General features: G+C 40.5%; 1 protein-coding gene across 2 annotated transcripts in view; it reads right to left on the bottom strand.

Moving 5' to 3' along the window:
• Window positions 1–21,906, bottom strand: part of IGSF10 (immunoglobulin superfamily, member 10) — a 34,796-nt gene extending 12,890 nt beyond the window's left edge. Inside the window, exons 1-6 of one of the 2 annotated variants that reach the window (XM_011972755.1) lie at window positions 21,713–21,906; window positions 20,218–20,347; window positions 16,575–16,965; window positions 8,138–12,469; window positions 6,203–7,103; window positions 60–1,816 (exon numbers count right to left, since the gene is read on the bottom strand). In XM_011972755.1, coding sequence (XP_011828145.1) covers window positions 60–1,816; window positions 6,203–7,103; window positions 8,138–12,469; window positions 16,575–16,965; window positions 20,218–20,347; window positions 21,713–21,906 — 7,705 coding nt within the window. Of the gene's footprint in view, window positions 1–59; window positions 1,817–3,694; window positions 3,899–6,202; window positions 7,104–8,137; window positions 12,470–16,574; window positions 16,966–20,217; window positions 20,348–21,712 lie in introns of those variants that run through there. The other variant, XM_011972756.1, reaches the window with a different exon arrangement.
• Window positions 21,907–26,696: the final 4,790 nt, after the last annotated feature.

Here is a 26,696-nt window from a genome sequence, read left to right as displayed (position 1 = left end):
CTGAATGACTAGGGTACCGTGTAAGTGAAGCTGCTCGCTTCCACGTGTCCTCTCTTTACTTGCTGTTGAGAGAAGGGAGTGGTCAGGCATCTCCCACGTGATTTCTGGCTTGGGAACTCCCAGGGCCACACAGTGGAGCTGAAAGGCTGCCCCTGTCCTGGTGACAATACTTCTGGGTGGACGATTTGTAATTCGGGGAGGGTGGGCTACAATCATTACTGGAACAGTAATCAGTGTATGACCAACACTATTTTGAGCCTTACAGATATAGTTGCCTCTGTCATAAGCTGTTGCTTCTTTGATGACTAATGTGCCATTGTCATGCAATATGTATTTCCCATTAATTTGAGGCCTGTCTACTACATAACCACTTGGCATAGTCCATTTGATATTTGGCTTAGGGATTCCATCAGACACACAATGCAGTGATAGAGACTCTCCACTGATGCCTTTTACTGTCCCTGGTGCATATGTAAGAATAACTGGCTTCTGGCCAATTTCTAATATGACTAATTTCTCAATATAGCCAACTTTATTCCTAGCTGCACAGCGATATTTTCCTGCATCCTCCCGAGTTGTTTTATAAATGATGAAAGAACCATTGCTTGCTATCAGATACTGATAGCTTTGTGGTCCATTGGAAAATCGTGTGCCATCTGGTAAAATCCAGATTATTTCAGGTGGTGGGTTACCATCAACAGAGCAATTCAATGCTGTGGACTTTCCCAGTTGGGCAACTATTTTTTCATTAAATGGATTTCTGAATGTCGGTCTTCTCAGCATTTCCAGTACTTCTAACTGTACCACCAACACGCTCTCTCCACCTTCATTTCGGGCCACACAGATAAAATCGGCTGAATCTGAAAGCCTCACATTCCTAATTTCCAAGGTTCCATTTTTATGGACTGTGATTCTGCTTCCATAGTATGGGGCTGTGAGGAAAATACTGTCTGGCATGATCCACATGACTTCAGGAGATGGTGTCCCTTCAGCTCTGCAGTCAAAGTGTTTTTTGGAATGTCTCACGGCTGTGGCTTTAATAACAGTTCTGTTTGTATACAGTCCATTGATTAATGGAGGTTTAGAGACAACATCCAGTTTGTACATTTTGGTGTCATCCCCACTGGGATTTCGGGCTACACATACGTACTCTCCAGAATCGAGCAGTTTCACTTTGTTGATGGTCAAAGACCCATTGACATGAAATGTGTACCTATCAATGGAGAAGGAAATCATGTCGTTGGAAGGCAGCAACCAAAATATTTTTGGTTTGGGATCGCCAATGACCTCACAGTCAAGGACAGCTGTGTCTCCAGCTTTGATTCTCTTGTTGGTTTTGTTACCCTGCCTTATCCGGGGAGCAGCCGTTATAACTGTTAAGTGGACCTTCATTTCATCCTTCCCTAGGGTGTTCTGGGCATAGCAAGTATAATCTCCTTCCTCTGCTACCCCAACTTTGTTGAAGTATAAAGTTCCATTGTTGAAAAGGGTATATCTCCTGGTCCTGTGGCCACTGTCATCGGCTTGCATTGCATTGTTGATCATGGTTCCATCGGGCAAACTCCAAGATATCTCTGGCATCGGGGAGCCGGAAGCTTTGCAATCTACTTGGAAATCTTTCCCATGGAGCACTTGCTTTCTAAAATACTGCTTGTGGTCAATTTTGGCAGGTTTCAGTCTTAGGCTGACATGCATCAGTATCAGATCATCCCCCATTTTGTTTCTTGCCACACACAAGTAGACACCACTGTCTTTTTCTGTTACTGATCCAATAAACAGGGATCCATTTGGGTAGACGTGGATCCGGCTGCCCATTCTAAGGAGAAAAGAGATTCATTTGAGTGTACAGCTGTTAGCAATGAGGGAAACTGTTTTACTCAGAATTGTCTCCCTCTGCCCCAGCTTTATTGAAGCATGACCAATGAAAATTGCGTATCTTTGAAGTGTAGAACATGGTATTTTATATATATATATATGTGTGTGTACACACACATATATACATTGTGAAATGACCACGATTAACTAGCATATCCATCACCTCATAGTTACCTGTTTTTGTGTAATTAGCTTTAAATTGTTGCAATAAAAATTAGAATTACCACCAGTTTATTGTCTTCTAAGTCATTTGCTGAAAGATGAAATTATCTAATTGGACAGGTATAGTTTAGTGCAAATAAGTAGTATTTCTCAGATGGAATTCAAATGAATCTCTGTTACACAGTAATTTTTTTTTTAAAATCTTAATGATGAGGGACGTGCTAGAAATATGGGATTTCTAGACACCACAACTTCCTTGACCATTTCACATATCAAGTAAACTAATTGGATCCACAAACATAGTCATTTTATAATATATATATAGGTAAGGAAAAAGCAAACTCAGTTCCTCAGAAAAGATGGCAGATGATACTTTCTAAAAAGTTATTAGTAACAAAACAATTATTGAATAATTTGGTTAGAAAATATATTCTACTTTGGCTGGGCACAGTGACTCTTGCCTGTAATCCCAGCACTTTGGGAGGCCAATGTGGGCAGATTACTTGAGGGCAGGAGTTTGAGACTAGTCTGGCTAATGTGGCGAAACCCCATCACTGTTAAAAATACAAAAAATTAGCTGATCATGGTGGTACATGCCTGTAATCCTAGCTACTTGCGAGGCTGAGGCATGAGAATCGCTTTCTAGTCTGGGTGACAAAAATGAAACTGTTTTAGAAAAAAAAATAAATTTTACTTTGTTATAAAGAGAATACCAACGCAGGGTTCCTTAGAAGGTTGTTCCAGCATCTGCCCTCTATGGGCAGCTGTAGAGTGACTGGTTTTTGCACTAGGTTGAGCTGTGTGGAATATCATTCTTCAGATGTACAGTGGCGGCACAGCCTACCATTACCAAATTTAACCACCAGGTGGCAGATCTTTCCTAGTAAAACTAAATCTAGTTTTTCAGAAAGATCAATGGAGACTGAATAGGTGCTAAAAGTGCTATCAGGGATACCTACAGGAGAAAATGTCTTTCTTATTTTTGGGCAACATGGGCTAAGCAGGTAGATAAAACTGGAGAGAAAAGTAAAAACTGCTTTCATAGCGTAAGTGCTAACCAAGTCAAACAGTCTCAAGTCAATTTTCTCTCTCTCATTTTCTATTTACCTATTTATATTTTTTGAGACGGGGTCTCACTCTGGAGCCCCAGGCTAGAGTGCAGTGGTGAGATCATGGCTCACTGCAGCCTCGACCTCCCAGGTTCAAGCAATCCACCAACCTCAACCTCTGAGTAGCTGGGATTACAGACACATCTCACTATGCCCTCCTAATTTTTTTATTTTTTGTAGAGACAGAGTCTCACTGTGTTGCCAAAGCAGGTCTCCAACTTCTGGGTTCAAGTGATCCTCCCGCCTTGGTCTCCCAAAGTGCTGGAATGACAGGCGTGAACCACCACGCCCAGCCATCGTCATTGTTATTCTCCAGCAAAGGTAAGTATGGGAAGTATTATAGTAAAATTTTAGAAACAGTGTTTTTTTTTTTTTTTTTTTCAAGTATGGAAGGAACTTCTCTGGCATATAAACCAAGGTAAAATCAACACGAATACACTTAAGAGGAAGGGAAACTGCCAGGTGCTTTGCACTGGTGGTTTAATCTTGAAGTAATTCCCTCACTATACAGCTGAAAAATCGGTATTTAGAGAGATTTAGTAATTTGCCTTAGGTCACAGGGCTGGTTCTCAAGCCTTGTGCTTTCCACCATGCTATACTGGCATTCTTTCTTAATGCTTTCTAAAAGTATTGGTTCTTAAACTTGGCTCAACATTAAAATCACTTGTGAAGTTTAAAATAATACTGATGTCTGGGTCTAACCTCCAGAATTTGACTTATTATGTGTGGAGCATGGCTTAGGCATCAGGATTCTTAAAATTTTCCAGATTAAAGGTTTCCATGTGCAGCAAAGAACCACTGTTCTAACTTCGTTCTCAATGAAGATCCCTCATCAGCTTTACATGAGGCCAAGTTTAAGATGTTAAGTTTAAGATGTTAACAAGTTAAGGCCAAGTTTAAGCTTTACATGAGGCTTTACATCATAATTACATGAGGCCAAGTTTAAGATGCATATTTCCTGGCTTTGGTTTCCTGAATTTTGCTTCAATAGGTCTCACCAGGGATACAGAAACCCACTCCTTAACAAACTTCCCGGCCAACTTATAAACAATTAAGTTTGAAAACAAGCGTCAAATTTTAGCAACAAAATCACCTGGAGGGCTTTTAAGAACAGATTGCTTATTAAAACAAAATCTGAGCTCCTGATTCAACAAATTCCCAGACAATGCTAATCCTGGTAGTAGGGAGTCTTCTCTTGGAGAAACACTGGCTTAGAGTGATATCCCCTGCACCCAAGATCTAATGCAACTGAAGACTGTGACATAGAAGAGACAGAACTATTGACGCTTCTTTTTATAAGCTCGTATTTTTGAGAGGGAGAATTTACTTCTGAAAATAGAAGGTTTTTCAGAGTAAAAGACAGAATTGTTAATAAAGATTAATGCAGAGGCTTCTTCGGCCTCTCCAAAGCACAAAACTCACATTTCATAACTCAGCATTTAAAAATTATAAATCTAAAAAATTTCAATTTAGGTGATTTTTGACGACATTTGAAAAACTTGAAAATTAACATTTACTTTTGAACTAAAGCTCACAGGTTAAATTTATTAGCTGTATTCAGTATCAACTCATGTCATTAGAAAAAAATCTTCAACTCCTAAGCATGAGTACAAATTCACATTTACTATGTGTAATTTTTCTTGCATGGATATTTTCTATTAATGAATAAACAGATGTATAAGATGGAAATTCTCATCATTTTTTTTGTCATGTAATGGAAAAACTATTGTATAAAGTCATGCCACTTGCAAAAAAAAAAAAAAGAAACCTCATAAGCTATAATTATTGATTTTTGAAGATAGAATTTAATTTATATAGAAAGCCAGCTATAAAATGAATATTGAGGCTGGGCATGGTGGCTCATGCCTATAATCCCAGCACTGTGGGAGGCTGAGACGGGCAGATCATGAGGTCAGGAGATCAAGACCATCCTGGCTAACATGGTGAAACTCCATCTCTACTAAAATACAAAAAATTAGCCAGGTGTGGTGGCGGGTGCCTATAGTCCCAGCTACACAGGAGGCTGAGACAGGAGAATGGCGTGAACCTGGGAGGTGGAACTTGCAGTGAGCAGAGATAATGCCATTGCACTTCAGCCTGGGCGACAGTGCAAGACTCCATCTCACAAAACAAACAAACAAACAAAAAAGAATATTCATATGCTTATAACAGACCAGAGAAAGTGTGTATTTGTATATATATGTCTCATCACATCAAAGTGTGGGGGCCTGAATACATTTCACTTAGTGGAGGTCTTAATATTGTGACTTTCACAAAGTGCTTCGTAATTTTAGGAAAGAAAAAATTAAGTACTGATTATAATGAAGTTTAAAATGTCGAATAGGGGACTCTGACGAGTAAAATAATGGAGTGTCTCTCTCCAGAATCTCGACTGCATCACAAAAATCCCCTTCTCTGTTTCGTATATAGAGAGAGTATGACTATATTTATACAATTACTATTTTTTTTTTTTTTTGAGACAGAGTCTCACCCTGGTGCCCAGGCTGGAGTGCAGTGTGCAATCTCGGTTCACTGTAACCTCCACCTCCCAGGTTCAAGCAATTCTCCCACTTCAACCTCCCAAGCAGCTGGGATTACAGGCACCTGCTGCCATGCCCAGCTAATTTTTTTTTTTTTTGTACTTTTAGTAGAGATAGGGTTTCACCATGTTGGCCAAGCTGGTCCTGAACTCCTGATGTCAGGTGATCCACCTGTCTCAGCCTCCCAAAGTGCTAGGATTACAGGCATGAGCCACCATCCCTGGCCTACAGTTACTATTTTAAAACTGTACCTAGTATGGAGATAAATGAGATTTTTTATTCTGCCTAAAATATAAAAACCCCAAGAAGTTGATGCTTTGAGTTAAGCATGTGAAAAGAATGGTTTTCATATTCAAATGATCTCAAAAGATTAGGTTTTTTCGAGAGTTTCCTTTATGTCCAAAGTCTATGTGCACTCTGAAACTGCTGCTAGCCTCACTGCCACTTTTTCCATTTCAGAAGCTGTACAGATAAATAGTTAAAGCAGATAATTCCAACCCAAAGGTATAGACTTACCTATGCTGCTGGTCGACCACAGCCTTGGATGGTAACCTCCACATTATTTGGGGTTTGGGCTCCCCAGTAGCTGAGCAGTTCAGTAGTAATTTGTCCCCAAAATTCACTTCAGTCCTTTTCTGAGATGCAACTTCTATCCTGGGGCTGGTCACTTGCTCTTCCATTGTAAGCATTACTACTCTTCGCTCCGAACCAGTGGTACTGGTAGCAATGCATTCATAAGTGCCCCTGTCTGAGGAGGCTAGGTTTCTTATATACAAAGTCCCATTTGAAAATAAGAACAACTTGGAACTGGTAAACTGTAATGGTTTAACTTCAGTGCCATCAGAGAGGACCCAGTAAATGCTGGGCTGAGGAGTTCCTTTTGCAGTACAAGGCAGTTTTAAACTTTCACCCCAACTGCCTACAATGACTTGCCTCTTTTGCTCTAGGATAACAGGTGGTGCTGCAATGACTTGTATTTTAACCAGCAGTGAATCCTGGCCAGCTGGGTTGCTGGCCACACATTTGTAAAAGCCACGGTCATAAATACTGAGATTGTGGATGACCAGTGTTCCATCAACTGTCACCACGGCCTGTCTACTTCCCTGGGATGATTCTGAGACCACTGTTTGGTTTGCAAGAATCCAGGTAACTGTAGGGTTTGGCCTACCTTCTGCTCTGCACTTCAGTTCCACAGTGCTTCCAGAATGAACTGTGATCTCCTTGGTACGTCTCTCCAGGATCCTGGGAGGATAGGAAACCACAGACAAGGTGACACGTAGGTGGTCTGTGCCAAACAGATTGGATGCAGAACACAAGTACTGTCCACGGTCCTGAATTTCCACCCTCTGGATGGACAGGGTACCATTGGGGAGAACCTCCACCCTGCTATTCTGTTTCCTCTTAGATAAATCAAGTCCTGAGAAGAAAAAAGAAAATTATTGCTATAGGTCATCAAAGTTTAGATAGAAAACATAAAGCTATATTTTTGGGGGCTACTAAGAATACATTTAAATTAAAATGAAAGCCCAGCCCTGTGGCTCACTTGTATAATCCCAACGCTTTGGGAGGCTGAGGTGGGAGGATCATTTGAGCCCAGGAGGTCAAGACTAGCCCTAGAAACATAATGTGACCCTGTCTCTACAAACATAAAAAATAAAATATTAGCTAGGTGCGTTGGTGTGCATTTGTTGTCCCAGTTACTCAGGAGGCTCAGATAGGAGGATCACTTGAGCCCCTGGAGACATGATTGTACCACTGCACTCCATCCTGGGTGACAGACCAAAAAAATAAAAAATAAAAATTAGGACATCTAGTCTTAAGATTGCTAAAATTATTCCTGGATTTTATTTTATCTTATTGAGATGGAGTTTCACTCTTATCGCCCAGGCTGGAGTGCAATGGTGCGATCTTGGCTCACTGCAAACTCTGCCTCCCAGGTTCAAGCAATTCTCCTGTCTCAGCCTTCCGAGTAGCTGGGACTACAAGCACCCACCACCACACCTGGCTAATTTTTGTATTTTTTTTTTAGTAGAGATGGGGTTTTACCATGTTGGCCAGGCTGATCCTGAACTCCTGACCTCAGGTAATCTACCTGCCTCGGCCTCCCCGAAGTGCTGGGATTACAGGCATGAGCCACCGTGCACAGCCTGGATTTTTTTATTCACATAATTTTAAAGTCAGATGGTTCAACACAATAACGATTCTCTCTTTTTCAAATCATATTACTTTGAATCAGCTTTTGAGGCATTCTAAAAAATGATCTTAATTAACATATTTTAAGCCCTTTTGATGAGTGAAAATATGCCAGTGTCAAATGAGGATATTTATAGTTTCTGTGTCTTAGAAAAATTTGAAACTGATATTGATTCTTTGGATGTATAATCCCCAAACATAACAATCTTCTTCTTGTTTTCTAACAAAAACTGAGTGTAAAGAAAAAGTTTTAAATACCTGATGGGACTCTGGTCCAACGAATGGTGGGCAGGGGATTTCCAACAGCTTCACAGGGAAGAAAGGCATCTGAGTCAGCTGGAATAGTAAAACTTGCAGCTTTTCCTCCAACTATTCTGGGCTTTTCCAATATATTCCTAGACAAAGAGTCAAAGGGAAGGAGTTTGGAAGTTGTTGCTTCTTGAACTAGTTTCTTATCAAAGTCACTCTTCTGTCCATCCCAATCTGAAGCAAGAGTGGTGACCTCTGGCAGGCCTGCAGTGGTCAACATGCTTACTTCTGGCTTTTCGACTTTTTCAGCAATTTCTGAGTATAGTTTGTGCCAAAACTGGTTTTCTGCCCAGGGAGATGGAGTTAATTTAGAATTCTGTGATTTAACTATTAGTGCTGGCATGGGAGTAGAATGTAACAGATTAGAGTAGATGAAGTGAGTGGTTCCAACTGTGAACTTGGCATTTGGGTGAGCCTTGGGAGATGTTTCAACCTCTGCTACTAATTGCTGTGATTTAGCATTGTGCCTTGAGGGTTCGTGCAGCTTGACCACTGCATTTGTCATAAGCCCAGAAATGGGAGTTTCCATGTTGTCAGTAACCACTCTCTGAGTAAAGGGAGGGGAGATGGGAACTGGCATTAGAGTAGCACTGCTGCTCAGGAATGGTGGCATGGTTGAGTGTCTAATGACCGCTTTCCTAGTTGTGGTACTCTGGTGTGATTTGCTGGACAATGTTGTTTCAGAAGCAATTGTGCTCTTCAAAGTCTGAATACTCGCTTGGGCTAGTTCTTCAATCACATCTGTCAGATTAAGAGTTCTTGAATGAAAACTGATTGTGCTTGAAATTCCAGTTGTGTTTTCTGGTGGGGAATGAGTAAATGCAGAGACACTGGGCTTGACTGAAATTTCAGTTGTGGTTAGAACAGGAGGCGTCATAGCAGTGGATGTAGTGAAGCCAGAACTCTGGTCGGGAGAGCTGTATGGGTCAGTCCTGTTCTTTTGAGGTTCCTCTTCTCTTTGTACTGTTTGTGCTCTGGATCTCTCTGTTTGGGTTTCATAAGTGATGACAGATGCAGGGAAGGTAGGAGTTGTTGCTGGTATTGCTATTTGCGTTGGTATGATGTTTATTGTACTTGAGTCTTTGCTTATATTAGGGAGCATAGAGTTAAGGGGTGGGAAGGGAAGCTCCTTCATTGTTGGAAGACTTCCAGAATTGTGTGTTTTGGTGGTAGTGTGGTGAGTTGTAGTCAAGGTATTGGATGGAATTTGCATCACACTTGCTGAAAGTGTGGTGAGGTAGAAGGGGGAGACTTTGCCTCTGGGTAAAGCAGGAGATGTTTTAGGAAGTATCACAGCTGTGCTTTTTTGTAAACTAACTTTATGTTGATACCTTAATCTGCCTTTTGGGTTATGGTTATTTACAAAGTTCTGATGCCAGGGAATTTTCCTTCTTGAAAACCTTGTAGTGGCTATAATAGTCATGGGTGGCTTGGTGATAGCATCTGAAAGTGACGATGTAATCACTAAATCTCTTTTAGCTTCATTGGTGCTAGACACACGTGGGTAGCTGGCATTTACTTTGTGAGTTTTTTCCATGGGTATGGATGTTGGAGCATACATCATGACTGCACCAGTTGGAGTCACTTGGGAAATTTCAGTACTGAAATATTTTATTGTTGGTGTTGTTTTCTCACTATCTACATTGGGTTTGTTCTCAAGTAGTAATAGTGGATTCTGGACTAGAGTTGTAGACTCTTCTGTTGGGTCTCTGGTAATGTTAGCTTTGGGGAAGGTGATGGGAGCAGCACTTGGAAAAGACAATGCTGCTGTGGCAGTGGCGAGCCTCTCCCCAGGAAGACAGGACAGGCATGTCACATTGAACACTGTGGCTGAGAATGCAGTAGTGCTTTTCTCAGAAGAACCGCTGGTTGTTGACCTGAAAATGCTGTATCTATGCCGTCGGAGAACTGGAGTTCTATATGGGCTGATAATCCGCCCCCTTCCACCAATTTTCCTCCACCTCCCAAAGCGTCTGAACAGCGGGATGTTAACTGTACTATTTCTAGGGATCGGAAACTGAGAATGAGCAGTTGTGTGTGGATCTAAAGGGAACGTGGAGGTGCTAAGTATTTGAGTAGTGTGAGAATAGAAGTGATTGTGCTTGGGCTCACTGACTTCTCTTACAGATGTCTGTTGACTATTTGTGGTATTTACTGACTCTAATAATACTTTGTTGGTGGTGCTATTAAGCATTTTGACATTGACATCTTTGATCATAGTCCTCGCTGTTATTGGGGGTGCTTTTTGGAAATGCTCCCTTCCTCTTCCCATCTGGTCAGAGTCCTGAAATTCAGTTGCTCCAGGTAGTAATGGAAAGACAGTGGATGAATGTTGATTGGTTGTGCCTTGCATTTGGCCTGATATGGTTGGGTTTATATTCTTTGACATGGCTATAGTTTTAATAGTAGTAGATAGTCTGAAATCTATGGGTTCTTCAGGTGGTAGTATTTGTGAACTCACAACAGGAGAGAATTCTGTGCCAGAAGTTATGTTTGTCATAGGACTATCAGATATTGTTCTGGAGTCAGCAGTCACTGTCCTTGCTGGAAGGTTCGAAGTTTTAGTGGTCAGGACCATAGATTTCTCATGTAGAGTAAGCATGCCTGAGGAATCGTCTTCTTCACCAGGTATGTTTGGGAGTTGGGTGACCATTGGGGGTGGGCTCACTGTGGTATTTTCTCGCTTCTCTGGCACAGCATTCTTTTTAGCTTTCTCCAACAGTGCTGCCCAGTGTTGTGGGTCAATTCTCCTAGCAGAGGGAGGGAAATGCCTCCTATTCTCCCTAAAACGTCGATGTGTTGAATCTCCACGTTGCTGGAGTATTAATTCCCGATAGTTTTGCCTCTTACTTGTGCTTGAGGCGTGTTTTCCAACCTCAGCCTCCATCGGAGCAGATGTATGGAGTGGTGCACCTGGTGGCTCCTTAAGATGAGCAATAGGATTGGACTCATCAAATCCAGATCCCTCTGTTTCTCCATCATGCTCCAAGGGCCTTTGTCCTTTCATCTTGACTGAAACATGGAAAATCAAAAAATCAACCCCTGATGGGTTGGCTGCCACACAGCGATAATAACCTTGGTCTTCTGGGGTGGCCTGTAATATTCTTAATGTGCCATTGTTAAGAACTTTCTTGTCTCTTGAAGACTGATAGAGCACAATGTTTCCTGGAAGAACCCAGCTAATAGAGGCATCTGGGATACCAGTAGAACGGCATGGAAGATCAAGAGTTTCACCAGCGAAAACTGTGTGATGAATCCCATTTTCCTGATAGGCTTCAACAGAAGGTTCTACCACAGTTATCCTATAGGTGAGAATATCTACATCATCATAATTGCTGCTTATACAGTGATATATGCCTGTGTCAAAACTATCAGCCATCTGGAGTTCCAATTTTCCACTTTTGTCTATTAGTATCCGTCCATCCTCACTGACATAAGGGGCTCTCACTTTACTTCCATCAGCTAGAAGCCACTCCAAGTGTGGGGTGGGGTCTCCTTGGCCTGGGCAGTCCAGGCCAATGGTTCCACCTACCAAGACAGTATGTTCCAGCTTAGTATTGTTATCCCTTGAAATCATAGTCCATTTGTGTTTCACTGGCCTCATCTCTGCTCTTGGCAAAGTGATTTGAGCATCACTGGAGTACTGGATCTGTAATGTACTGAGTGTGGTGGCAGTTCTGTTCAGCTGCAAGGAAATTTGGTCTTGCATTAACCAAGAGGGATCTGCTCTGAGATCCACCTCTATGTTGGTAAAAATGTCTTCAGGCTTAGGAGCCACCTGCTTATATTTGTAATAGAGCTGTGGTGTTTCACTAAGCAAGTGGCTCCTTTCTAGTATCAGAGGAGAATCACTGTACAAAGCCAGAACTTGCCACACTGGCTGAATGTGACCGTAATCTAGGTTGCATACCAAAAATGTTGAAAATGAAGTATTTAGCACGATGTAGTCATTTTCTTCAGTGAATGCAGTGGGTGATATCCTTGAGGGCTTTTGAATACTGCAGACCATGTTAGCTTCATTTCCAGACTGGTCTGTCATATTCAAAGTGAGGGAGCCAAAGGGTGCCAGGAAACCTTGGGGAGAGATGAAAGCAGAACCACTGTCTTCCAGAATAGTCAGGCTCTTTGATTTCAGGGATGAGTCAATGGTTGGCTTGGCACACTGGAAAGCTGCAGCTGAGACCATAGCTAAGGGCTTGCCTTTAGAAGCCCTAGGGTTCATGCAAAGTGGACATTGCTGAAGACTAGAAGGACTTCTATCTTTTTTGCATTTTATTACATCTGGAAAAAAATCACAATTGAGTTATCAGCTGTGACCTCTTTATGAATTGACATAAACATTTTGAAGAAATAGCTTTTGCTAGAAGCTGAAACAATTTGGAAATTTTAGTGTTCAATAGAAAGTTTTCTGATTTTTCCTTCTGAATTGATTTTTTAAAAACTATTGTCTGTATACCCTGCTACAACATAATATGCCTAGACACAGGATTTTGTCTGTCTTATTCACTGCTGTATTTCCCATGTTCAGCAAATGCCTGATACATATTTGGTACTCAGTAAATATTAGTTGAATGTATCATCTTTTTATCTAGGGAAACAAAATGATATGCTCATGTTTGTCAGTTTTTATTAATAACAGTTTAGTTCTATTTCTTCATTTTAACATTTTAAGATGGCCACAGGACCTCATTGTTCTTTAAAATAAAAGCTGTTTGTTAAAGGATCATTTATAATTCCTTGGATATCATTTAAAAACCCAAGTTTACTTCCATTATCCAAAAGAATATTGACTCAATTATAGGGTACCTTGACCTGGTCTAACTTAGTAGCAATAGGAATTAAGAGAAGCAGATGGACGCAGGAGACAATGAAGCAGGTAGAACCAATCAATAGGAGGTGAGGATTGACTGAATATGGACAGTAACTAAAAGGAAGGGTCAAGGAAGACTCTGTTTTATGACTTTGGAAACTGGATGGTTGATGGTCCCCTTGGATGAGGTAGATGCACTGGAGGAGGTTCAAGTTTAAGGGGGAGGGAAGAACATTGTGCCAAGGTAGTGGAGAGGCCCATTAAATGTCTGACATTCTGGCAAAGTCAGAGGTTGCAAGTCTTACAGTACTAGGACCAGCATTATAACGACCAGCATTTCTAAGTCACAGGTGCCTCATCTGTCAAATATTTGGATATCACATACTATTTAAAAGCTCTGCTGTGGTAAGCCTATTTAAAATGACTGGTCACTTGAATACTTGGTAAGAGGTATAGACTAGACTTTTCCCTTACACAAAATACAGCCTGAGACATCCATGCTCTTCCATGTAGTAGCTCTTATATGATGCACTGGAGACAGCACTTAACAAAAGCATTGCACTTCTTAGAAGATCTAATTTGTCAGAGTGGCTAGATAGGGTCTGTGTGCACATGTCCTCTCAAAGGCTTAAGAAAGTCACTCTGACCAAAGACACCAAACTCTTCTGTGTGCACTACAGTGTGACAGGTAATATCACAGATGCCTGGCCAGTCAGCATTCTTCAGCAAATTTTATAGTCTAAACCTATGCAGAGGAGGAGGCTGGCAAGTTGGAAAACCTTTGAACAATCATAAGAGTTGCCTCCCGGCTGGGCGTAATAGCTCACGCCTCTAACCCTAGCACTTTGGGAGGCTGAGGCGGGCGGATCACCTGAGGTCGGGAGTTTGAGACTAGCCTGACCAACATGGAGAAACCCCATCTCTACTAAAAATACAAAATTAGCCAGGCATGGTGGCACATGTCTGTAATCCCAGCTACTCAGGAGGCTGAGGCAGGAGAATCGCTTAACCTGGGAGGCAGAGGTTGTGGTGAGCCAAGATCGTGCCTGCACTCCAGCCTGGGCAACAAGAGCAAAACTCTGTCTGAAAAAAAAAAAAGAGTTGCCTCCCAATCACCCACTTGCCAACAAGCTGTATCCCTTTACCTACTTATCAGTACTCTGGGCTAAGACAACATGGCAGACTTCTGGCTTAATGAAACCTCATCATGGAATATGCTCATACCATGCTTATTATTGCTTGCACTGAGCCAGTTAGCAGGCCTTGGACATCACGTATTTTGCCTCAAATGCAAACCTGACCACATCACCTCCATTCCCTCCATCACACTCGGTTCCAGCCCCATGGAAATCCTTTCCATTCCTCAACCCTGCCAAGCCCAACTGGCTCTGGCATATGCTGTTCCTTCCATGTACGTACACTTGATGTCTTTCATCATGACCCAAGTCCTTACCAGTCATCCTTCAGAATGCAGTCTGAACAGCACTTATTCTGGGTAAGCTTCCTGTTTTATAGTCTCCTGGTACCTTTTACTTCTCCTATCCTACTTTTTCATTATTCACTGTTAGAGTGACTTGTTTACTTATCTGTCTTCCTATGAAACTATAAACTTCATTCTTGTTCATCTGTATGTCCCCAGCCCTGGCCAATGGATGTTCAGGAAAGATCAGCAGAAGGAAGAAAAGCAGATAGGCAGGCCAGAAAAAGTGCCTAATTCTATGACCATGTTTTTTTGTTTGTTTTTTCACATTTCAACTTATAAATTGAGATGTGCCTTACAACTGAAGATGTTTTACAGTAACAGCTAACAAATTGGCAATCAATATAGCTATCACAGCTTTACACCTATAAAGATTGTCATAGATATTTATATTGCTTTCCATTGTATTACATGTATTGGTGCTATAACATATATTAAATTTGCCTTTAAAATGTTTTAATTAAGATAACACTATGATTTAGCATTAAAACAGGTTGTCAAGTATGTAGAAAAGAACAGAAACAGAGCAGCAAGACATAAATTTCATATCCATGAAATAAATGCTCATTAGAGAAACAGCCACAAATTCATTTTATAGAAATGCTGCATCAACAGCTTTGCGGAATCAAAGAATAGAAGATACCCACACGTAGATAAAGGAGTGTTACATTTAACTACTGAGATTGGTGCAAAAGAATTGCCGACCACATGCCAAGTGAGGCAACTGAAGGCATGAACAACTATTGAATCTCTTGGAATCGATGAAAAATTTTCAAAGCATAAGAGGTTGATATGATTGACCCATGGGTCTCGTAAAAATTATCATTAAGTCATCTCAGTCAAAAGGAGAACACTTGCTTATTAAGACTGAAAGATGTTAACCCGTATGGGTTTCATTATTTTACATATATAGAGTTATGAGTTGATTAACAACAGGGACACATTCTGAAAAATGCATCATTAGGCAATTTTGTTGTGCAAACATTATGGAGTGTGTCCTTACACAAACCTAGATAGTATAGACTACTACACACCTAGGCAATATGGTAAAACCTACTGCTCCTAGACTACAGACTCATACAGCATATTACTCTACTGAATACTGTCAGCAATTGTAATACAATTTTAATTATTTATGTATCTAAACTTAGAAAAGGTAACATGTTGCACTACCTCTTTATGATGGCTACAATGTTACTAGGCAATAGTTTTATTTCACCTCCATTATAAGTCTTATGGAAGGATCATCATACATGCCATCTGTTGTTGACCGTCAGTATGCAGTGTGTGATTACATGTGTGTGCATATGTATATGTACATATGACGTATGTATGAATGTATATATGATGTGTTTCTATACATATATGTAAGTTTGGGACATACTAAGACCCCAGGTAAAGATAAATTAGATACCGGAAAAGCAAAAGACTTCTAATAGTAGCAATTATAACCAAATGTTATCCATTCAAGAATGGAAGTATAGGCAAACAACTCAAGTGGTGAAATGGTTATTCTGATGCAGATGGGGTGGGTGGAGAAGCAACCAGACTTCTCAGAAGGGCCAAGCCGTGCGCTGGCTGGCTGAGAACCACCAAGCAGAAAAGGAAAGGAAGGGCTCCAGGCAGGGGCAGCAGCAGCTGTGAGGGGGTAAAACAGCTTGTAGTGTGGCAGGAAGTTGTCCAGAGTTGTTAAGAGCAAAAAGTGCCTGTGTGCCTGGGATAGGCGGGGCTGAGGGTTGGAGAGGAGGGAAAGGAGGCTGAGGATAGGCCAGCACCACACTAGGAAGACCTGGCTCGTAGCCTAAGGAGCATGAGATTTATTCTCTAAGCCAGGGATCAGCAACATTTTTATAAAGAGCCAGATAGCAAGGACTTTTGGGCTTTGTGAAACAGTTCTCTGACACTACTTGACTGCCACAGTAGCCAAAACACAGCCATAGGTGATGTGTAAATAATTCATTATTCTTGAATTATTTCTGAGATGTTATTTTCTCTCCTAAATTACCCTGGCCTCTCCACTTCCTAATATAACACCTCCAAGCAGATTTCCTCCATTTAATTGGGACAAAAAAAAAAAAAAAAACTAGTATAGATACCTGGCTTCTCCTGTATCCAGTCAGACAACCACTTTACATGGCAATCACAGGTCCATGGGTTCCCATGCAGGTAAATGCTTTCTAGGGCAGGCATATAGGAGACCATCTCTTGAGGGAGGGAGGTCAGGAAGTTATCAGACAAGTATAGGTACTTAATGAAAGAGATTTTAAATATCTGCAGGTAGCTCAAAGAGACAAACGTATCTGGATGGAGCTTAGTGAGCTGATTTCCTTCCAAGTGCACCAGGCGGAGAAAGTTGAGCCCATAAAAAACCTCTGGGTTTATAAACTCGATATTGTTGTGGTCCATGTGCAATCGCGTCAAGCTCCTGAGGCCATAAAAAGTATCTTTCTGAAGTTTTCGGACTTTGTTATAGCTCATTTTTAAGACCTATGAATTGAAAAAAAGAACATATTTATGTTGTCAAAGGAATTTTCACATGAGGGAAAAGTCCTATCAATAACAAAACTTATGTTGAAATTAATTCAATGCAATTTGTATACCTTCTTAGGATCCCAATTCAAATTAGTTGCAAATTAAATATGACAATATCAGAGAAATTAGAACACTCATGAACGTTTGCCTATTGATATTAAGGAATTATATATATACACATAATTATATATTATACATATAATTATTTATACATAGATATATAATTTTTTTTTTTTTTTTTGGAGACAGAGTCTTGCTCTGTCGCCCAGGCTGGAGTGCAGTGGTGTGATCACTGCTCACTGTAACCTCCGCCTCCCGGGTTCAAGCGATTCTCCTGCCTCAGCCTCCTGAGTAGCTGGGATTACAAGTACCCACCACCACTCCTGGCTACTTTTTATAGTTTTAGTAGAGACGGGGTTTCACCATTTTGGCCAGGCTAGTCTCAAACTCCCGATCTCAGGTGATCCGTCCACCTTGGCCTCCCAAAGTGCTGGGATTAGAGGTATGAGCCATCATGCCCAGTCATGAATGATTGTTAAAATTTAAGATATATAAATGATATTGTGGTTATTTTAAAAAGATTTCTTAGTTTTGAGATATATATTGAAGTACTTACAGATGAATATTATGAAAATTTGGATTTGTTTCAAAATAATTGAATGGAGTGGAGAGTAGTGGGAAGGGGTGCAGGTGAGACATCTGCTATGAGACCGTAAGTGTTGCAGGTGCGTACTGGTCCATTAGGGTTCATTATATTATTCTACTTTTTTCCATGGTTGAAAATTTTATAACTTTTTTTTAATCTTAGTATTTCAAGTAAATTTAAGATTTCCTAAACATAAATTTTTCATGAGAGACTATTGATTTTAATTTATTGAGCTACAGTTCACATGCCATAAAATCCACCTTTTAAAGTGTACAGCTGGCTGGGCATGGTGGCTCCCACCACATGGAGGCTGAGGTGGGCAGATCACTTGAGGCCAGAGTTCGAGACCAGCCTAGCCAACATGGCGAAACCCCGTCTCTACTAAAAACGCATATACACACAGAAAATTAGCTGGGCATGGTGGCACACACATGTACTCCCAGCTACTCAGGAGGCTGAGGTGTGAGAATCATTTGCACTTGGAAGGCGGAGGTTGTAGTGAGCTGAGATTGCACCACTGCACTCTAGCCTGGGTGACAGAGCAAGATTCTGTCTCAAAAACTAATTTTAAAAAGTGTACAGTTTATTGGTTTTTAGTATATTCATAGAGTTGTGCAAACATATCCACTGTCAGAAACTTCTAAATAAAGTTTTTTGAGATGGAGTTTTACTCTTGTTCCCCAGGCTGGAGTGCAATGGAGTGATCTCGGCTCACTACAACCTCCGTCTCCCAGGTTCAAGCGATTCTCCTGCCTCAGCCTCCCGAGTAGCTGGGATTACAGGCATGTGCCACCATGCCTGGCTATTTTTTGTATTATTTAGTAGAGACGGGGTTTCTCCATGTTGGTCAGGCTGGTCTTGAACTCTCAGCCTCAGGTGATCCACCCCCCCACCCCGGCCTCCTAAAGTGCTGGGATTACAGGGGTGAGCCACTGCTCCTGGCCTAAAGTTTCTAATAAACTTTGTATTGTACCACAAAATAAAAACTGATACCCACTAGCTGTCATTTTTCCCATCCTTTTAGCCCTTCACAACCACTAATTTGCTTTGTTTCCATGGATTTGCCTATTCTAAACATTTTATATAATTGGAATCATACACTCTGTGGCATTGTGTCTGGATTCTTTCGCTTAGCAAAATATTTTCAAGACCCATCCTTCTCATAGCATGTGTCAGCCCTTCATTCCTTTCTTTGCTGAAGAGTATTCTACTATATACATGCACAACACTTTATCTATCACTGGTTGATGGACATTAAGAGGTGTCTTCTACTTTTTGGTTATGAGTAATATGACTAATTTTGAGTTGCAATTACAATAATTTTGAATATTTCAATAGTGCTCAGGTATTTTCCAATTCTCTTTCCAATTACAAGTTGAACATACTCTTTCTCCCATAAAGAAAAAAGAAATGCTAGGAAACACAATTTCTCATCATATTTTCCTGACTTGGCGTGAACTGTCATGTCTGTCGAAAATGCTTTTCTAGAATGCCAAGACCCCTAATAAGAAAAGGAAAAATAAGTTAGTAACATAGAAGAGCTTTGCCCCAAATGTAACTTGGGAGTTCAATCTCCAACTCAATGTTTCTCAATATCCACTGAAAATTTGGTCGAGAGAATAAATATATGTAGAGAATTCAATAAAGGACATGCAATTCATCTATTCCTCCGAAGACATGCATTCCATATAGAGCCTGATTAACCAAATCAGCAGAATCACATAGCTACATTATACTCTGTAGCTCTCCACCATGGTTATGACCTCCTTTACATAGCTCTGGTATATGTTAAAAGGCTCTATGAACACAGGTACTTTATCTTTTACAAGGATATTATTGACTTTATTTTATGACACTGTATTTTATACGGAGTTTTGTAAGACATTTCTTTCTGACTTAAAATCATACATGGCTGTGCTTTTCCTGAACAGTTTTAATTTCAATAGATGACATGTATTGTTAGCGTCTCAAAAGCTTCAAGTCCTACTTATAGCAGACATAAAGGTCTCTATGTATGTATTTCCTCATGCTCCCTTTATTCTTATCTCTAGGCTTATCTTAGCTTTATACTTTCTCACTTACTTTTGTGATCATTCTTGCACGATTTTATGCATTCTTGGGAGTCCTTGTAACTTTAAAAAATTGTTTGAACAAGGTAGAACATGAATAAGTAAATAAAATGAAACTGAAAACAGCACATTGATTTATATAAAGCTAATAATCTGTCTAAGATAGTCATTATTTTTAGGAACCACATTCAATTCCCAGATAAACATGACTAGAAGTATCCTTTTAGGATTAAATTTTGAAGGTTTATCATCTCTGAGTATTGACATTTTTTTTCTTGAGGTATTTGAAAACTTGCCTCAGAATTTTCTTATTATTCTAACTTCCACACACAGTTGCACAATTAAAAATCAGTTAACATTCTCCATTGACATCTGCTTCTAATTTGCAGAATGTTGATTTTTGTATTGTGTAGAGATAGGCAGCCTTGGAAGGTCTATCTCACAGGTCCCACCTTACCTCTTTAACCTGCCCCCTCTCTCCATTGGTCTCACCTGCAAGGCCTGCAAATCTGAGAAGGTCTTGTCAGGGATTGTGTGAATGCCATTGCTGTGAAGCATGAGCAACTCCAATTTGGTCAGGCCAGAAAAATCTGTTTCCATCAATCTAATCAAGCTGTTGTATCTGAAATAAAAAATGACATTCTAGGCATAAGCTAAGTCTGTCAACTAAAGTTCAAACGTCATAACCAAAATAAACACAAAAAAACCCAATACCGCTCTTTATAACTGTGCTCCATTGAGACAATCGAATGCTTGAAATACTGAAATTCACCAGATGCCACAGAAGATCGACTCTTCACCCAGTTCTTGCCATTTCAGTTACAATCGCCCCCCTCACATTCTAGGAACTTGTCACATTTCTTCTCATTTTCCAACTGTTATATATATGCTGTTCCCTCAGGTTGGAACGCCCTTGACCTCACCCTTTTCCATTTGTGAACACTTAATATCCAGCCCGTTCTTTCATGACACTATCCCCTCACTCTCCCAGGTGGAATTTGTCAGCAGTGGTTAAGAAGCCTGGGCTCTGGAGCCCAGGCTTGGGCTTCTGGTTTGGGTATGATTTATGAGCTCAGGCTCAACTGAGTAGCTGTGCAACCCTGGGTAAAAATCAGCAGCCTTTCTGTGCCTCAGTTTCCTCATCTATAAAATGTTAATAATAGAACCCACTCCAAAGGGGTTATGAGGATTAAATGGATGCAGTGCTTAACCCAATGCCAGCACCTACTGAGCACAAACAATGTTAGCTCTTAATAATAGTGACTGTCTCTAAGACACTTTGTATGTTCTGTTACAGTTTTTATTAATTGTACCGACTATATATTTATCTTCTCTTTTTAACGATCAACACACCTCCTAGAAGTGAATAATATATCTTACCACTGTATCCCCAGTGCATAGTACATGCTCACTAGTGTCAAATAAACGATGTTAAGTCCAACATGTGTTTTCAGACACACACATTTTTTCATGAACATTTAAAATACAGTCATATTTTTGCAAATTTAATTAGGCATCCATTTTAAATAAGTTTGTATGGAAAGAAACCAAAGGGCCTTTAAAAAGGATATATGTATATGTATATATATATATATATATGTGTGTGTGTGTGTGTGTGTGTGTATATTATATAGGCAGACACTTCCAGTTACCCTGCCATCTCTTATGATATATCATAACCCCAATAGTTAACAGAATATACCATTTTCCAGCAAAAATGTAGCCAGAATGAAGCTTTTTACCATCATGAGTCTCCCAACCTACCAAGAGGGACTTCAAATTCTAGAAGAACTTTCTCCTAAGAAAAGTTTACCAAGAAAAGTTTTCTTATTGCCCCCAACAAACAAAATTCTCATGAGCTCATTTCAGAAAAGAAATATTGTTAAAACAATTGTGATTCATCTCCCAAAGTCATAGATGTTTGAGGGACAAGTCACCACTGTGACTGATCCCTCTTTGAGAAGAGGAAACCCAGGGCCTCACACACCCTAAATTGATGCGTTCCACATTGGGTGGGATGCTGTCTGGGATGGAGGTCAGGTACCGAAATGTGCAGTGTACCTCCGTAGGCATATAACAGGCACAGCGGCGAGGACAGGCCCTGACCCCAGGGGTGGCGACCATGCAGATCACAGCAAAGGAGACCAGCAAGCAGGTGATTCCTCTGCCTTTTACCTTCATCCTGAAAAAACATCACACCTCAGAGTTATAAAGAGTGGTGGAGCAAAGTCCCAGGACCACCACACAGTCACTCTGGAAATCTGGGAGACCTTCCTTGAGGGTCATAAGCGGCGATTCCATTCCTACCCTTTGTGGTCAAATGCACTCTTTACAAAACCATAGCATATGCTGCTGGCCTCACACTGCACTTTATATTCAAGTGGGATATTTACTGTTGTGAAAATTTCTTCACGGCTTCTCACTTCTTAATGAAAACCAGCAATCCCTATTACTCAGGCATTCATTAAAAGGGAAACTGGAAACCATAAGAAAGATATTGTGACAACTAAAATATATAGAATTTAGTTTCCTTTATATACATTAATTCTTTTGGAGAATAACTTTCAAGAGACTGATTATAACAGTAATACCTGTGCATAAAACATTTGGAAACTGCAATTAAGCAGTAAAAAGGAAAAAAGTTACTCAATCTCACCACTTATACAATCCTTAACATTTTGTTGTATTCCTTTCCAGCCTTTTTCATCTATTGTGTGTATATGTATAGGTGTACGTACATTTATATGTATATGTGTACATGTGATCAAACTTAATTTTGTAACACATTTTATCATTTCATATATAATATGTTTTTTCATTTTATTAAACCTTCTTCAGAAACATTTTTTAAAGGTTGTAATCATTCACTGGAAGGGAGAATAAATCTCTTTCTAATCGGTTTTCAAGTCCCTGCCAAAAAAAAAAAAAAGACACATTGAACACTTCACTGCCAAATAATGACCACAAGCTACAGCGACTGACCAGCTGAGAGGGCTTGAGCCATGCTGAGCCCATGCAGGCGTGATGCTGTCTGCTTTTGCTCAGCTTAGGACATCTCTCTGCCTCTTTCCTTGGTCCCCCTCCAGCTCATGGCTGCCACAGGAGGTGGGGAGCATAACCAGGGAAGAAATATGCTCAGCTTGTCAGAAAAAAAATGGTATCTGTTACCCATATGTGGGGCAAGCCCAGGAATTCAAACCTAATTCTCTCCTGAAATGCAGGATTGAAATAAACTCTTCATTGTGCTTTTCTAAGCAAAGTGACCTTCATAATTTGTAATAAATCCCACTGTTTCATGGAATAGCATGATTTTGGATTCTACCAACAACCACCCGTTAGCTACAAACTACACTGAGAAATAAAACTGGGGCTGAACTGCTTAGATTTTCATACAGATAAAAAGATGATGGATGTATTATTATAATTTAGTCTGAATTAAAATTTAAGATACGATTAATCATATGACCACTTTTGCCATCTGGTTACAAAAATTTTCAATAAGCTTTGTATGATTGGAGACAGCATTTGCACCTTATCATTAGATAAACAAAGGAAGGAACAGCAGGATGAAGGTCATTCTCTCGTTCAGCTTAAATAAAAGTTCTGGGTATGCTCACATTCAAATTATTTAAGAGAGGCTCAAAAGCATAAAACAACATATGAATAAGGGATTCTCACAAACTTAAGCCTGAAAATGTACATAATGAAATAGGAATTGGCAATACCTGAGCTCTTCTTTCAGGTCCTGAATCCTCCTGTGACATAGGCAGAGACAGCGAATCTTTCCAGGAAATGGAAAATTGTGTCCAAACCTGAGGGAGGAAAAGTTCTCTGCTCCAAAGTGAGTGAACAGGCTTAGTCTTTTTGGCTTACAGCTCAGGAGTGATGCTCTTCAGGGAGACCTGGAGGCGCTTCCACAGCTTCAAAGTCCCATAACCCATAACCACATTAATCCAGAAGCGTTCTTTTATTATGATGCTTGTTGTTGCAGAAACAAAAGGCTAAGTGGAGGTTTTTAAATTTCCTTTCTCCTCCCTCAATAGTGTACTTTAGTACTCCTTAAAGTTGTCACTTGAACATTAACTATTACTAATCACTCCATTTTGCTCCAAGGTCCCAAGAGCTTCTCCTCAAATTGTCTTTTTTGGACAAATCTGTCACAGATGTCTCCATCTATTGATTGTCTTTCCTCAATGTGTGTTTTTTGTCTGGCACCAGTCACCGGAGAATTGTCGTGTGCTTTCATGCCCCCACCTTCTCCGGTCGCGTCTTCCCTCCCCCACCGTCAGACCTCCTCGCCCTTCTCGCCCCAGCGCCTGCTCCTGCAGCCACGGGACTCGCTCCATTTCCACGCCAAGCCCCAGCCAGCGTGGGGTTCCAGCACTTTCCAGGGAAGGATTGGCCGAGCCGCTCACCTCTTTGCCCTGATGACCAATGGACTGGAGCTGCCCGGGCTAGGTCCCCGGCTCAGCTGCCGGGGTTGTGCGGGGGCCGGTCGGGACCCCTGGGAGGGAAGGAAGGAAGGCGGGGCGAGGGCGGGGATGAGCCCCGACTTCTGTGTCTGGGGACGCGACCGAGGCTCAGCAGCACACGGATGAGAAACGACCACGGGGCCCCTCTTTATGTTTACGAGCGTGTGGGAAACTAATTTGCCTTGCCTTCACTCTTCCTCCTTGTTTTTAAATTCCCAGGGCTTTCTCCTAGCAAGTTGGCAGGTCCTGGCTGGGTGGCAGAGCAATTTCAGTGGCCGCCCGTTCATTTCCTCCTTGACCTCTTCCACCTGTTGACAGGTGGGCCTTTTGGTTTAAGGGTCTGCGCAAATCGCCGCAGGCTGTCCTTGGTCCTGTGGCTCCCAAAGTTCTATTTGAAAGCTAAGTTAGCGTTAATGACCAGTGATACCTGCAGTGTGAATGTTCTATTTAAACCCCTTTAAAAAAAAAGAAAAAGTAAGTAAATTATATTGCATATATTTAAGGTATACAACATGTTATGGGCTATATATAGATAGGAAAATGGTTACTATAGTGAAATAACATATCCATCATCTCACATAGTTATCCCATTTTTGTTTTTGTGACAAGAGCAGCTAAAATCTACTTTAGCAGGATTCCCAAATACCATACAATTTTATTAACTATAGTCCTCTTGCACATTAGATCTATACACTGGCTCATCCTACATGTATGCTACTTTGTATTCTCTCATCCACATTTCTCCAACCCCTATAACCACTATTTTATTCTCTATCTCTCTATAGTTAACCTTTTAAAAAAAGATTTCACATATAAATGAGATCATGCAATATTTTTATTTTGGTTTCTGGCTTATTTCACTTGGCATAATGTTCTCCAGGTTCATCCATGTTGTGACAAATGGCAATATTTCCCTCTTTTTTTTTTTTTTTTAACTGCGGATTAATGTTACATCGTATATAGATGTCTCAGAGGAATTATTTTAAATCATTATCACAGAACCGGATTTAAATACTACTGTTTCTGCTTGGATTACATCGCCTCTACCAACTTGTCCACATGTAATATTCTCCTGCAATTCTGGACGGGGTTCCCAATACTCGTAAACACTGAGTTAACATAACTAAAATGACCTTGTTTCCTTCCATGTAGTTACATAGCATTTAAGCTTTTGATGACAATTTGTGATGAATGTTTTAGGGCAGTGGATCTCAAGATAAGGTCATGGGTCCTGCATCAGCATTACTTTGGAGTTTGTTAAAAACAAAAATTTGCGGGATCCATCCCAGGCCCACTGATTCAGAAACTGTATGAAGGAGGCTTAGGAGTCCATGTGTTAACAAGCCTTCCATATGATGCTGATGCAGCTACAATGTGAGAATTGCTGGTTTAGTGAAATAACTTCTGATGTTTTACAAGTACCAACTCATTTCAACCTCACCATAGCACCGAAAAGCCTAAAAGGAAAAGTATTCATGTTATTCCCATTTTACAAGTAAGGTACATAAAGGGAAGTGATGCAACTCCAGGCCATGCGGCTTGTGAGTAGAAAAGCCATTAATTCAAACTCAGGCAGTCTGACCCTATGGTCTGAATGTTTCACTGTAAAGCCATGGCTGCCTCACTTAGCTAAACATGGGTAATGCACCATATCCCATGCCGAGCATTCATGTGATTTATGGTTAGTAATAAGTCAGTTACCAAAGTAGAATTATAGAATCAGAGACTCAGAGTTAGAAGTAACCCTAAAAGCATGTATATGAACATGGTCTTTAGCTCTGCAGAGCTGACAAGATTCTTTTAAATTAAAAATTCACATGTGATGTCCAAACTTGGCTGCTAGCTTTGGAAATGTGGCATATTTGTCGGGTTTTTGGCAGCCACAGCTTATCTTTCTCCCAAAGCTCCTTGGTGACCAACCGCATGGCTTTGTATTCTTTAGTCAACTTCTAACCCAGGTCTGGACTTCCAGACCTCAACTAGGATGAACCACAGAAACATGACAGCAACATGTTAAACTTATTTTCCTAGGCTTCTTACGTGGGGTCATTTTCTTGCTGTCAGTTTCAAAGTGAACTCCTGACCGGAATGTTTGCGTCTCTTAAGAATTTTTACAAGATAAATCTCTACAATTGTTTTATGTCAGAGCTCTTCTCTGACGTATTTTCTACTTTTCATATCATCTTCCAGAATTATTAGAAACCTGAGTCATTTTGGCACCAATTCTAGTTCAATTTGCTCCACTTAATAACAATTCTAATATTTGTAATTACTTTTATCGTTAGAGTATACATGTGTCAAAGCCTTTATATGTATTGCTTAATTCTCAGAAATATTCTGATGAGGTAGGTGCTAAAATTATGCCAGTTTTTCAGATGAGATTGCTGAAGATAAAAGATGCTAAATGATTCCGAGCCAAAATGCAATACTGAATTAATTTTTAAACTGTAAAACCAATGCTCTTAAGCCTTACATTTCCCTCCCTCCCTCCCTCCCTCC

This window comes from Mandrillus leucophaeus, unplaced genomic scaffold (genome assembly GCF_000951045.1).
Source record: "Mandrillus leucophaeus isolate KB7577 unplaced genomic scaffold, Mleu.le_1.0 Scaffold130, whole genome shotgun sequence".
NCBI classification, from domain to species: Eukaryota; Metazoa; Chordata; class Mammalia; order Primates; family Cercopithecidae; genus Mandrillus; species Mandrillus leucophaeus.
The sequence above is the reverse complement of the archived record's forward strand: the minus strand, read 5'-3'. Positions and strand labels throughout refer to the sequence as shown.